Source organism: Galeopterus variegatus, unplaced genomic scaffold (assembly GCF_000696425.1).
Source record: "Galeopterus variegatus unplaced genomic scaffold, G_variegatus-3.0.2 Scaffold6406, whole genome shotgun sequence".
NCBI classification, from domain to species: Eukaryota; Metazoa; Chordata; class Mammalia; order Dermoptera; family Cynocephalidae; genus Galeopterus; species Galeopterus variegatus.
The window spans coordinates 75,896-90,394 of NW_007732517.1; the positions used below are offsets into that span (position 1 = coordinate 75,896).

The 14,499-nt window shown below is 41.2% G+C and overlaps 2 protein-coding genes across 4 annotated transcripts; both read right to left on the bottom strand.

The window, feature by feature from the left end:
- Window positions 1-131: 131 nt before the first annotated feature.
- M6PR (mannose-6-phosphate receptor (cation dependent)) lies at window positions 132-8,802 on the bottom strand. Of its 3 annotated transcripts, none has more exons than XM_008590850.1 (7): window positions 8,529-8,802; window positions 4,840-5,019; window positions 3,917-4,083; window positions 2,619-2,728; window positions 2,225-2,355; window positions 1,535-1,661; window positions 132-887 (listed from the first exon to the last, which is right to left on the bottom strand). In XM_008590850.1, the coding sequence occupies exons 2-7, from the start codon at window positions 5,016-5,018 to the stop codon at window positions 765-767; spliced, it is 837 nt and encodes a 278-aa protein (XP_008589072.1). In that variant the 5' UTR covers window position 5,019; window positions 8,529-8,802; the 3' UTR covers window positions 132-764. The 3 variants fall into 3 exon arrangements, with proteins under 3 accessions (XP_008589072.1, XP_008589075.1, XP_008589074.1); XM_008590853.1 differs by lacking the exon at window positions 8,529-8,802 and adding an exon at window positions 8,175-8,180 and having other exon boundaries at window positions 378-887; XM_008590852.1 differs by lacking the exon at window positions 8,529-8,802 and adding an exon at window positions 7,839-7,843 and having other exon boundaries at window positions 378-887.
- Window positions 7,931-10,002, bottom strand: LOC103606254. The gene is made up of 7 exons (XM_008590861.1): window positions 9,937-10,002; window positions 9,375-9,439; window positions 9,116-9,198; window positions 8,877-9,067; window positions 8,603-8,685; window positions 8,175-8,504; window positions 7,931-8,033 (listed from the first exon to the last, which is right to left on the bottom strand). Exons 1-7 carry the CDS (start codon window positions 10,000-10,002, stop codon window positions 7,952-7,954), a joined length of 900 nt encoding a protein of 299 aa, XP_008589083.1. The 3' UTR covers window positions 7,931-7,951.
- Between the last annotated feature and the right edge of the window lie 4,497 nt (window positions 10,003-14,499).

Genomic DNA, 14,499 nt, shown 5'->3' on the forward strand with positions numbered 1-14,499 from the left:
TCAGTTTTCCTGTCCAATGGACTGGATTTCTGGATTAGGCATTTTGGCTATATGTATGGACAGGCAACTACAGAACTGCAATCCAGGTCCCAATTCCAGCTATAAAGTCACCCCAATACCAACAAACGATGGAATGGTACCTCATAATCCTGTAATTGGGAAATTTCACATTTTTCCTGTCCCAGTCGAGGTGGGAGAAGCAACTCTAGAACATCTCCAGGCTCAGACCAAATGGGAGTACTTGGATTACAACCAAGTAATCACTGCAAAGTAGTTCCAAACAGCAAGAAATTACATCCAGATTCTCATGGAGACTACTGTAGGGTACAGAGTAAAAGCATGAAAGCAATCAAACCTGTATAAATAACGTTTCTTGCTTTTTTTAACTAAAGAAATCCAGTGTCTGAAAAATTTGAGAAAATGTGTTTAAAATAGAAAGGGCCAAGGAGCCTGCCACACCTTTTTGCCCACTATAGCTATCCTACTTGTACCTTCTGATACCAAGAGATAGTGCAGTACCCTCTGTGTTCACAGGCACTCGTATTACCTGTCTTGTAACTGTACCTCTCTAGAGCAAAAACAGAAGATAGGGAACAAAAGGAAGACAGTTCCGCTAGTGAGAAGAGGATGCAAATCAAAAGCAAACTGGAAAGCAAGAGCAATATTAAGGGTGCGATGAGAGACTGGGGTGGAGACTGCTTGAGAAATCTGGCTGAGTATGCTTTGGTTTGGGGGACTGAAGAGGCTGGACATTTAAAGTGCGATCACATTGGTAATAAATGGTCATCCCTTTCTTCCGATTCCTCCCCCAGCTGGTCATCTCCCACACCACGATATGCTGCAGGCACATTTCGGGGTTTAGAACGGCACACAAAGTCACAACCATCCTGTAGGGGAAAAAAGCAAAGGAAGGAAATGATAATTTGGAATATCCAACTTTAGGGTAAGACAAAGTATATTTATGGTCTAAGAATGTAGCAAGAACTGGTTTTCTCCAGGGATAATGAAGAGAAAACCCAAATGATCCAAGGATTAACCTAAATTCAATTAGAGGGAAACAGGAGAAACAGTTTTTTTTTTTTTTTTGTGACCGGTAAGGGGATTGGAACCCTTGGCTTGGTGTTGCCCGCACCGCACTCAGCCAGTGAGCGCACCGGCCATCCCTATATAGGATCCAAACCTGTGGTAGGAGCGCCGCTGCGCTCCCAGCGCTGCACTCTCCCGAGTGAGTCACGGGTTCGGCCCAGAAACAGTTTTTTAATTAGGCCTCACCTCTCTATAGCTAAATCAGATTTAGAAGAGATCTAATAACAGTGTTGATTTTCCAGCCAGGTCTTAGCAAGGCCAGAAACTGACGCTGTGCCACTTACTGCTTTCTACTAGGGCAACCAACTGTCTTGGTTTGCTGGGACTTTTGTGGTTATAGCACCCAAAGTCATGTCCCAGGAAACCACTCAGTCTGAGCAAACCAGGATGGCTGGTCACCCATCCTTGTACATAGGCTACAGACTCAGCCAGCTGCTCTGTTACTTACTGCTACCAGGTTGCCAAGATCCTGCCAGAAGGCTAAGTGAGGAAACTGCTCCATTCCCTTGGCTCCCACCACCAGGCGCTGATATAGGAACCCCCCAATGATATAGATAGCGATCAGTGATGCAAACCTGTAGAGGAAGAAAGACAATTCACTTGAAATTGAGAAAGAGTAAAACAGATACCAAGGAAAACCTCTATATTTGCTGTTAGCTTGTTTCCTAAGCTAAATTCTATGAAAAAGAAAAAAAAAAGAGTAACAATAAATGAACCAGGGGGCTGGTATGTTCCTTAGAAAATCAGAGTGCTGTCAGTCTGAGAAAAGCAACGGCTCAGAAAAAAATGTGACACTGTGTGTGATTCTTACTGACGGCCAAGAATAATCACCGTTAGATGTATGATTACACTTGTCTGGAAGTTCTAAAAATCTTAAGATAGTATTAAAAACTGTCCAGCCCTCCAGTAGGGAAAACAACTTCTCCAAATACACATATTTATTGGGGACTAAACATTAAATCTCATTTTTTTTAACTTGCATAGTTATTTTATAGTCAGATTTTCACACAGTCATCTCCCCCCATTATAGCATAACATACATATGCACATGCAATTTGTACCCATGTACTACCAAGTAGTTATTGACCTCAAAAAAAGAAAGGAAGGCTTGCTCTGATAGGGGAAGAAGAGTACTCACGTCACAAGTAAGATAGAACCCACACTGAGGTGGGAGATCTCTGGGGAACAGGCCAGGCTGCTATCCATCTCAAAGAGGTAGAAACAGTCTTGGACTTTGCCTCGCTCCTCAGACACAGGGTTAAAATTGTCCTGATGATGAAAGGACAGAACACATTTATATGGTAAAGTGTTTTGACTCCTATCCATCAAAAGAAAAAACTTAAAAAACATGTGCTTTCCCCTGGTTCTGAAGCCTATTTTCCATGGAAGATGAGTGTCTGAAACAAGGAAAAAACTGAACTAGTTTTCTCATGTCCATTCCAATGTATTTTGTCCCCTCTGGATTTTCTCTCCCACCTCAGGTCAGTCCTTTCAGTCTCCTCTCTAGACTTGTATACCCCAGAGTGCCTCACCGCTAGGGTGTGTCGATTGCAGGAGATCATCACCAGTGCACGACGCTGCTCCTTGCCACAGTGGTTGTCATATTCATCACCCCCTTTATAGATCAGCATGATCCAATTACCTGAGGAGGGACAAGGAAAATGGAGCTATGGGGAGGAGGAAAAGCACAGGCAGATCTGGATGGTATGGCACAGTGGAATTGAGGAATTCAGTGGAATTAGTTTTAATTAAAATAACCCTCACCACTATGAGTTCTGTATACCAGAAATGCCAAGCCTAAAACCTGCTTCATTACAAAGCTTTGTGTTCCCTTGTTTAAGACAACTGAGACTCAGATATTTATTTAAGAATAATCTTAATTTTCCACATTAAAGGCAGGCAAATGATAGTGAAAAAACAATTATGGTCCATACCTTAACACTGATTGGCATTTTCTGAATACCTGCTAACAGCAAAAGAAGAGGTTCCATACAATTGCTGGGCAGCAGGGAGAAGCCTGTCTAAGATTTAAACTTAGCCACAGATAAATTCAATTTGGGTGACTGTTAAGATTAGAATGCATTCCTCTTCTTTAGCATTCACTGTGTTCAAAGTTCTTTTGCAAAACATCATTGATTAAACAATCATGTGAGGTGAATTAAGATTCCACACTTCCAATTTCGCATATGAGAAAACAAGATCAAAAAAGGTGAAATTTTTCAAAGTTACAGGACTAGTAAATATGATGAGCTGGGTCAAGAACCTAGTTATCCGACTGTATCCTCAAAATATGTTTGTTTGTTTTTTATCAGTTACAGGAGTAAACATCTGCACTGGAAAATTTAGTTATTTATCTGCTTGGAGGGAAGTGGACCATAGGAGCTCACACAGTCCTTTTCAGCAATATGGTTTTACAACTTTTGTGGTGTGTAGCACAAGGCAGTACAGAAATTTCTGTAGGCTGACTAGTTTGTAAAAAAGCTTGGTCTCTTAAAATTGAACTGGCAACATGATTAATTTGATGGGAAATGGTGGTGGTTGGTGTTTTCAAGCCTAGTTTAAAACTCATGAAGTATTTGGGTGAATAAAAGGACTCCAGGCTATAGAATTCTGGATAGATTTTTTTTTTTTGCATACATTTTTCACTAACTTTGATCACATAAATGTCCTAACCCATGGCTCCAGAGAAGCTGTGGAACTAGGAATCCTGTGGTTTATACAGACCACACATAACATGATATACTGAAGTGACTGGGAAAGGCTAAGATATAAAGGATTGTCAGAGGGACTGACTTGAGATCAATTAATGCATCAACAGGGAGGGTCTTACTTCCATTGAAGACATGAGTCTCATTTAGTCTCCCTACGACTGTCTCCTTCCCATTACTTTTGTTGATCTGCACCAGGCCTGCACCGGAGGTGTGGTTGCCAGCTTCCCGGCACACCCTGAATATGTAGATATATGTGTCTGAGCCCTGGCCCACAGTGCTCTCAAAGCTGTGAAAAAAGATGGGGAGAAAGAGGAGAGTTACTGGCTATCAGCCTCAAAAAGAACAGCCTTATCTTTCTTTAACACACACACACCCACCCACCCACCCACCCACCTCAATTTACTTATCTGATGTCATGGCTAAGTGTTGTAATGGTGAATAATATTTGTTGAACTATGAGATATCCATGATATTGGCAGACCATTCTAATTGTTGATGAATGATTAAAATACACCACCCAAGACAGCTAGATATTTCAGATATTTCTAGAATGCCTATTCTAGGCTATGCTAAGTTGTCAGTTACTATTTCCTCCTGAATAAGAGTCTATGTTCGTGGGATGCTCCCTTCTTAAGGATCAGTTTCAGATTTATATATCTTAAGGTTCCTATCACTTTTGATTTCCAATATAGGTCTAAACACGTTTATCTGATACTTCTAAAGTCCTACTATACAGAGGTATCAAATAATGCTTGAATCTGTACAAACTGGTCTCTTGGTCCCAGTCTTGGGAACAGCTACTTTTCTGTGAAAGGTAAGAACTCCTAAAACGTGGGCTGAGAATTTCCTCTGCATCATGAAAGAGAGCAAGGTATCATGGCCAAATATGACCAATATTGCTAAAGTTTAGATTAGAACTGTCTCCCAGGGGGGGTTATTACACATGTATTACCTCTGTAGTAACACTGAAATAAAATCAGTAAAAAGAGGAAAAGACTAATAAAGGTATTTTCTCAAGCCCTTTAAGGTTCTTCTCATTTACCTTTTGTTAAACAGTGGTTTTAGCTTCTTGAGTAGCGCCAACTCTCTCTCTGACTCTTTACCCTTTTCTCCTACCAGGTCGCAGGTTTTTTCTGCCGTTTGCCAGGATTCTCTCACTGTCACAGCCAGGAGTAGCAGCAGGAGCAGTTCGGTCCTCCAACAGCTGTACAAGGGGAACATCCTTTTGGGAGGGAGTGTGTGTTGGGAGGATGGGTAGGATCAGGAGAGAAGGGAAAGAGATAAAGCATGTGAATGTGTAATAAATAAATGGTATTCTGATTATGCAGAAAGCATAGATTCTCTGGCACATGCAACAAACAGTACATTTTAATATCTCTGTGACAAGAGCACTGGTAGCAGGAAACTCATTTATATAAATTTTAGCCTAATTTTTGGTGATCCTTCAGAAGAAACTATGGCAGTAAGAAAAGGGAAAGGGGGAAAGAACAAAAAATAACTACTTAATTATGATAGCCTGGGTGGAGCCACCCTTGCCCTCTTTCCTGTTTGGTGAAAAGATAGATTAAGATAGCTCATCATTCAAAATTTAATACTAGTTCACAAACAGCTTAAACCAGAGGCCCTCCCTCAGAAAAACTTCAAATCACAATTTAAAAAGACACTTGATAAGGTCTAGTTGGAGATCTAGACCTTAACAAAGTTATTAACAAAAACATAAAATAGGGAAAGAAACTTGGATAGTTTGGACCCCAACCTCTCATATCAGGAGTATCTAACAATCTTTGTTCATATTCACCATTACAATGCTGAACTGAGGTAAACATAGCCACAACACCTAAAACCTGGTATTTTATCTACTTTAATGTTTCATCTTCCCTGAAAAATTATTCAATCATTTCACTTATAGGAAGAAAATTCACTAGGTCAAACTGAGTGGTTTGAAGAAGTCTTTCAAAATCCACCTCAGTCTCTACAAGTCACAAATCTCAACATTTCTAGATTTCTACTGCTGTCTTCCTGTACTCCAAATTGATGATAACCCTTGGGAATCCTCCAGCTACTTAATTTAGTAAATCCAACAGACCTATTTCTTGTACTACTCCAGGAAAGGAAACACATGGTTCTATTTTCCAAAACTCCTTTTCTCCAATATATCTTCATACCCAGGACACACTAATTTACCCTTGCAAGAGACTTCACTCTAATCTCCAGTAATAATCCCTTAGGCCATTGCTATTTTTTAAAATTACATAACAGTATCACTAAATTTCCTGATACAGAGATCTAACTTTTTCAGACTTTTCTCACTTATGATTAAATGCTACAAGCCTGGAATTTGAAGTCCTTTAGTTCTTTTTCATGTGGGTCAGCTGACTCCATTACATTTTCAGAACATAAAACATGAAACAGGTAGAATTTAATGGGTATTGATGAGTTTAAAGATGGAAAAATGGAAGCTCCAACCCTGAGCCCTGAATGTATTTTCCCCACTGCCCTAAACAAACTTACATTTGACCTTCTTCTATTTCCCACAATCCACTAGGGCAACAAATGCTTGCCAAGTTGTCTACCTGTACTCCAAATGTCAACTCACTACACTAATATTAATAAAGTGTTTCCACAGAATAATCATAGCCTGCCAATTTAAAGCACCGATGGCAAAACAAAACAAACAAAAAAACACCAAAACCGCAAAATAGGAAAAGTACATGCCTTTGTCCAGGTACTGTTCAAAGCACTTGGCATACGTTAACTAATTAATCCTCACAACAACTCTATGCAGTAAATACAATTATTGTCCCTATTTTACAGGTAAAAAACCTGAGATACAGCTAGCGGAGTGAGCCAGACTGTCTGGCTCCAGAGCTCATGGTCTACTCTTAACTGCTATGCATTTATCTCCTTTCACAGTGGTCTTTTGGGGATAAGAGCAGGCAGCCAAAGCAGTGTTGCAGTGTTTTTTTTTTTTTTTTTGCTTTCTGACAAAGTAAGAAGTAAAGGGGAAGTGACTTCTCACACTGTTGACTGAATAGGAGGTGGAATAAAAAACTCAGACCTCAAACTCCCACCATCCCTAAGTTACCCATTGCTCAACACACAACCAGCTGATTCACCAAAAAGAAACAGGAGATTCCTTTTGTTTCACTGATTTGGCATGCCATTTTCCTTATATTCTCTCAGGACCTAATTAAAAATGTCAACATTCTGCGCCCTCAATATATTCTTCCCCTGCAGAGCAGTTTTCTGGAGGGATGCTCACACGGAATGCTGGGTTCTTTGGCCTCAAAGTTAGTTCCTAATCAGTTAACTGTTGATGATTTCTTTTTCAAAATTAGAACAAAGAATCTCACCAAATTGGGAAGGGATGAAGGACTAAACACCCTGCAGCCAGCATTACCTTAGTTGAACTATCTTTCATTTGCTTATTGGTTCAAAGAGTTAGGATAAAAATAAATTTATATTCTCTTTTTCCTGCTTAAGGTTTGGTTATAAATTTAAGCTACTTGTCTTTGATTCAGTGGTATATGCTCTAAGTGCTCTACCTAGATTATGTTCATTATGTGTGTTCATTAATCCAGAAAAGTAGGTATATATTTTTCCCATTTTAAAGATGCTTACAAAGTTATTAAGTTACTTGCCCTAGATTATACGACTATCAAACGTGTGAAATTACTGGGGTAACTTGGACGATTCATAGCATAAACGTACTTGCTGGAAAACTTCTGATAAACAGGGGCACAATAGTTAGGAAGAGTATGAAATGCGAGGGCTGGGTAATCCCTTTTTAATATGCTACAATTAGATTCTCAAGATGCAAGAATTTGACTAAATACTTTTGAAACAAGGAGTACGATTTTAAGATTTTACAAAATCCCTTCCGATTTTCTTCTTCTATAACGACAGATCTATTTGGCAATGCTAAAAATTCTCCTTTATTGGGGTGGCCAATAACTAAGCCAGGAATTGGGAAGCAGCCTACATCACTAGGCCCCTGTCTTTCGTAGCACTCACGCCCCCACCCTCCCATCCAAAACTTGCCATGGCCATTCCCATTTTTCAATGGAATTTCTACTTTTTTTCCGCTGGCTCTTTTCTGATGTAGCAGCCCTTAGCCCTTTTCTTCAGCAGCCTTCAGGTTTAAAAGAGCAGCCTTAATTGTCTAGAAGGCCCCAAATCGAGAGAACTTGAAAGAGCATCAGAGAAGTAGCTTTATGTCCCAAGAGCGGAAGCTCCCTACAAAGAGGAACACAAGATAATCCCTCGATTAGCCACTCTTCTCCACGTCATACTCACGTCCCCCTCAAAGCACTACCAGGGTTCTAGCAATTCTCGCTCCGTCTCGTGTCCTGACCTTCCACCTGCTTAGAGCCATACCTTCTCCAAATGATGCCACGTTCCTCCCTCCATGATGCAGGCCCAAGCTCCTTCTGCAAGTATCCAGTACCTCCTCGGACGGCCTCCACACCTGGGCACCTTCCTTTCCCTGCCTTCCAAACACCATCAATTCCCTCGAGGGTCCTGGAAGTCCTTTCCCCCTCAGTCCTTCCGGGGGTACGGGCCTTCCCGCCCTCACGCCTTCGCCTCCATTCTGCCCTCGGGCTCCGCAGCCGGATCTCCGGGAAGAACCACGGCCAAGCGAGACTGAGCGACCGACCCGGGCTCCCGTCACAGCCGCCGAGGCGCGAGCGCACCCCAGCCCGCCTCCTCCTCCAGGCCCCCCACACTCACGTGTCACGAGCACAGGGAGCCGCCGAAGCTCAGAGTCCCCCGGTGGATATCTGCCTGGGGCTGGGAGACGGGGCCCGCGAGCGGCCTGCCGCAGACCGCGGTCCCAGAGCCCGTGTCGGAGGCCAGCGTCCTCCCGCGCGCCTCGCTGTGCCCTACTCTGGGAACCGGAAACAGGAAGAGCCAAGAGACTGCTGGGGAACCGCCCCTCCCACTAGAGCCCGCGGCATGTGACCACAGAACCATGTCGCCCCTTTCCCTTTCCCAGTCTCCCTGACCGTCCTAAACGCTGACTGGCCAGTGGCCTAGGGAGTTTAGCTCCGCCCTTCTCCCCTCAACTCCAATCACTACCGACAATGTCAAGTTTAGTGTCACCTTTTCGGGCCGCCTTTCTGCCAATGGACTCTCAGAGTCCCTCCTCTCGGGCCTCTCGGCTCGCGGGCTCCGGTCACGCGCGGTGGCGCGCCAGGCCCCTCCCCGGTAGGTCAGGTTGAAGAGGGCACGTGAGGGCGGGCGGCGGAAGCGGAAATGACGGAAGCGGCCTGGGGCTCAACGGGAGTAGCAGTTCTCACGCCGGGTTGCCTCCTCACGGCCCTTTCCCGATCGCTCGCCGCCTGCGAGAGGCGCTGTCCGGCCGTCTGCCGGCTCGGAGCCTCGTCTCCAACGGTGGCACCTAGAGGACAGTGGAGCGATGGGGTCGTGTGCGTCCGTTCTTAACGACGCCTTTGTTCCTTATTTCCTTTTTCCAGCTTAGTACCTTGGGGTGTATTATTGTTGTTACTGTTATCTTTGTCAGGCCGTGTCATTTCGTGCCATTTTGCTTGATTGATAAACATGCTCTGCAGTCACCTGTGTTCGCTAGAAGTTTCTTCAGCGTCCTCTGCTCGCTCCATCCCGTCCGCGTTTCTGGAGTCCTGGGGAACGAGCAACGCAGCTTTGGGCTTTGATCCTTGCTAAGATCCTTTGCGCTTTCCCTGTGTCGTCTTGGGCACCTGCCGGGAGCCCTACTTGTTCTTAGAGCTCGGTTCCAGTACCACTGCTCTAAGAACTTCCTGGGTTCTCTTTCTTCAGAATGAATCATTTCTCCCACTGGAAGCCCGCCCGTCGCTTCTACCTGACTTCAGCTTCTTTTCACTTTGCTGTGACTCGCAGGTTGCTTTTGTGCGCGCCTCCCTCGGCGCGGATGGGGACTGGAATTTGACTCATGTCTCTTTTCTCATTAGAGCTAAGGCAGTGTTTTGAATCTAATAATAGTGAAAGCTAACAGTTGCATAGCTCTGTGGTGCCCGGCACCTTTTGTAAATGTATTAGACGATTATTCACTTAATCCTCACAGGAACCTTATGAGAAAACATCTTACTCTAACTTTACACATGAATAAATTAAAACAGGTAGAGGCTAAGTGACTTACCCTGGGTTCGACAGCTATCAAGTGATGGAGCCAGTATTCAGACTTAGGCATGTCTCCAGAATCCATGCTCTCAAGCACTACGTCATATGGCTGTATGTCATTCTGCATTTGTTTATTAATTGATGCATTCAGTTCAGGCTAGGTAGTAATCATATTTGGGCCGGGTCTTAGATGTTTCCTCAAGAAGAAAGGAAGTAAAACAAAAGATGATTTTCTTTCTAATAATGAAAGTAATTTGCGATCAGAAAACAGCGAATAGTAAAACAAAAATACATAAACTCATGAAGAGATTGTGTATTTCCTTCATAAATAAGCGTTGTTTCCTTTTTTTTTTTAAAAATTAATATATCAAATATTTCTCCATATCATTATTTTTACAAGTAAGCTTTTTAATAGTTGCATAATACTCAGTTTTATGGATTGCTACTTAACAGCCTGGGCTGGTGGGGACTGGGTCAGAAATAAAGTAGGTTGAAAAACTTGTCTTCTGTGGCCGTGGAAGCAGTGGTGGGCTTCTTTCTTAGGCCTCAGTGTCTAGTCTGGGTGCTTTCTGCATTAGAACTCCCACCTCAGAGAACTCAGCTCTAGGTTGTTGCCTGAGGCCAAAACTGAAATTAGCAATTCTTTTTGAATTTCTGGTCTGCCTCTTTCTAGCCTCAGCATTAATAAGCACACCCCCGACACTATGTCCGTACCCACACTCTTTCCTCATACAAGGTAATTTGTTCACTCTGTTTAGAAAAGAGTTCTAGGAGTGGCATCCTGAAATCAAATGCTAAGAATGCTTCCTGTTCAGTACAGTCAAAAGAGGGGAAGGTGCCTGAGAGATCTAGGTATTCTGAAGGCTTCCTTCAATAAGATGTGCTCTTCGTTTGTGTTCTTTGACTCTGAGCTGTGAGCTTTGTTGGAATGGCTTCTTTAACCTCTCCAGATCTTTCCTCTGTATGACCTGTGTGTTAACAGATTTTGCTTTGGTTTCACTGTCAAACACATCCTACCTGCTCATTTCTGGTCTGCTCAGGTAAAAGAGGACTCTCTTATACAGAAGTAGCAACTACAAAAAGGAACTACTACCTTTAAGGTTAAAGAAGAGTTAATAAGGAGGTTTTAAGTTTACCTTAAAAACTTCAAGGTAATGCTTCTTTCCCCAACCATAAAAGTTAGAGGTTCAGACCTCTGAGGAGAGGGTGTGGTTCCTGCCACAGAAACCTGCAGCCCACTGATGGAGGCAGAGAAATTGCTGGAGGGTGTGGGCCACTGTTTAACAGCAAATAAGAGCCTCTTTATGGTGCCTCCCTTATCCTTTTGACATGTACACATCATTTTTTGAGGAAGTCTATACTTTCAGGCACATAAGAGGTTCCATGTTTATCTTGTAGGTTTTTTTTTTTTTTTGGATGACTGGTCAGTACCTGAACCTTTGACCTTGATGTTACAAGGCCATGCTCTAATCAACTGAACTAACCGCTAACCCCTGTCTTGTACTTTTCAACATGGATGAACCTCTACGACATTATGCTAAGTGAAATAAGCCAGGCACAGTAAGAAAAATACTGCATGATCTTGCTTGCATATGGAATCTTAAAAAAAAAAATCTTGAAAAAAAATGATCAAATACATAGAAAACAGAGTAGAAAGGTAGTTGGGGAATGGAAGATGTAGGACAAAGGGTATAAAGTTGCAATTATGTAGGATGAGTAAGTCTTGATTTTAACATACAACATGAGGACTGTGGTAAATAATATTGTATACTGGTAATTTGCCAAGAGAGTGGATTTTAGGTACTCTTACCATCAAAAAATAAATACAAGAAAGGTAACTGCATGAAATGATGGACATGTTCATATGCTTGACTGTAGTAATCAATTTACTATGTATATCAAAAAACATCATGTTGTGTATCTCAAATATATACAATAATTTTTTTTAAATTTCGTACTTTTCTTATAAGAAAAGCCATTTCTCCAAGGGTTCTGGTTCTTTTAGTGGAGAATCATATTTAGAAACCAAGATCTGATTACAAGTTGTGTTTATTGCTACTCGTGTGTCATTGCTTTAGGCCTTCCAAGTAGACAGAGTTAGGGAATCTATAATTTTCAAGAGTGAAGCAGGTTCCCATTATATTCAGTACACAGGGGTCTTCAAAAAGTTACTGGAAAGATTTGTATTATCTTTGAATTCTGTTTTTCTACAAACTTTTTGAAGTACCCTTATACATTTGTTCACACATAAGAAAAGATAGGAAGTAGTTATTTAACTGATAAAACATACAATTGTGTAAAGCAAGCCTACTAATTAGAGTTCAATATATGTTTAAAGTTTTATTTTTTAATTTTGAGGTAAAATTTATAAATCATGAAATGTACAACTCTGAAGTATACAACTCATTGAATATTGTCAAATGCGTCATAACAGTTACCACTCTGTAACCAAGATTTAGAAGATTTTTATCACCCAAGAAAATTTTCTCAAGCTCCTTTTTAGTCATTTATTCCGGCCCTAGAGGCAACTATTGCTCTGAACTTTTCACCACAGATAAGTTTTGCTTATTCTAGAACTTCATATAGATTGAATCATGTACTATGTACCTTTTGCATTTGTTCGGTATTTTTCACTCAACATAATATCTGTGAAATTCTGTTCTTGCATGTGTCAGTATCAGGTTTTTGGTTTTGTTTTGATTTTTGGTTTAGTGGTATTGTATGAATATTCTTCAACTTATTTATCCATTCTTCCTTTAATGGGCCTTTGTGTTGTATCTGTGTTTTCTTCTAAGAAGCCATATACAGTAGTCCCTCCATATCTGCAATTTCAGTTACCCGTGTTTAACTGCAGTTCAAACATATTAAATGGAAAATTCCAGAAATAAACAATTTGTAAGTTTTAAATTGCTAGCCATTCTGAGTGCTGTGATGAAATCTCTCACCATCCTACTCAGTGTCATTCAGAATGTGAGTCATCCCTTTGTCCAATGTACCCACGCTGCATACGCTCCTAGTCACTTAATAGTAGTCTAGGTTATTAGATCAACTGTTGTGGTATTGCAAAGTATTGTGGTATTTTTCAAAGTAACCCTTATTTTACTTAATAATCACCGCAAAGCACAAGAGTATTTATGCTGGCAATTTGGATATGCCAAAGAGAAGCTTAAAGTGCTTAAGTGTAAGAGTGAACATTCTGGACTTAATAAAGAAAAAAGTTGTATGCTGAGGTTGCTAAGATCTACAGTAAGAACGAGTTTTCTGTTAGGTTGTGAAGAAAGAAGAAGAAATTCACGCTAGTTTTGCTGTTGCATCTCAAACTACAAAAGTTCCGGCCACAGTGTGTGATAATAAGTGCTTAGTTAAATTAAATTGGGGTGGAGGATGTGAACAGAAAAGTGTTCCTATTGACAGCGATCGAATTTGGTACTCTCTGTGGTTTCAGGCATAGCTGGGGGTCTGCGGAAGTCTCCCCCGCTGGTAAGGGGGAACCACTGTAGTTTTATCGCTTATGATTATGTCAGTAATCTATTTTGAGTTAACTTTTGTGTATGGTTGAGGTAGGGTTTAGGCTTGGCTTTTTTCCCACTTGTATACAGTTCTTTCAGTAACATTTGCTGACTTTTCTTTCTTAATTGCTTTGGAGCTTTGTTGGAAATCAGTTGTATCAAGGTAGTTCTATTTCTGGACCTAATTCTGTTCCATTGATGTCTTTGTTAATTATTATGCTAGTGAATCCTAATTCCTGAATAGGGTTCAACTCTATTTCTTTAGGCCTTATTTAATTTCTTTCAGCAACCTTTTATAGTTTTTTAGTGTAGAGGTCTTACATGTGTTTTGTTATGTTTATTCCCAAGTGCTTTATTTTCTGATGCTTTTTAAATGAAATTATTGTGAAAAATTAATATTATACATGTTTGTTGGTACTATATAGAAATAAAATTGATTTTTGTGTTTTTAAAAATCCTTGTGATAGTATCCTGTAACCTTGCTAAATTTACTTATTTTGGTAGTTGCTTTGTAGATTCATCCGAATTTTATATATAGACAATAAGGTCTGCTAGTTTAATTTCCTTCTTTCAGACTTCTGCCTCTGGTCATGAAGGTATAACTGGTACTAGATTTATTCTACCTTAAACAAGTAAAAACCTGGGAGAATATATGAAGCAATGGTTTTCTGATATTGGATAACAGGCAGCACAGGACAGTGATTCCTTAGAGAAGGAACATAAATAGGGTGAGCCCCACAGTTCCTCCTGCTTACTCCATGGAGAGAATATCCAGGGTGTGGTAAAGAAGGGAGGAACCAAAACAGAGCCTGGCAGTTTCACTGGGCTTAGAAGAGAGAGTTTGGAGTTTGAGAAGACTGTCAGCTAAAATTTGTGGGTCAGAGTACTGCAGAGAAAAGAGACGCACAGAGAGTCAGCTTTAGATAACTATAGAGGAACCGGCTCAAGCCTTTGGTTGAGTACTGAGCTGAACCACTGCAAAGGAGAAGGCAGGACAACCCCCACATTTCACACAGGCCTGGGAATTGTCGGTGTTTTCACCTGCCAAAGTGGAAAGATCTCCCAGTATATAG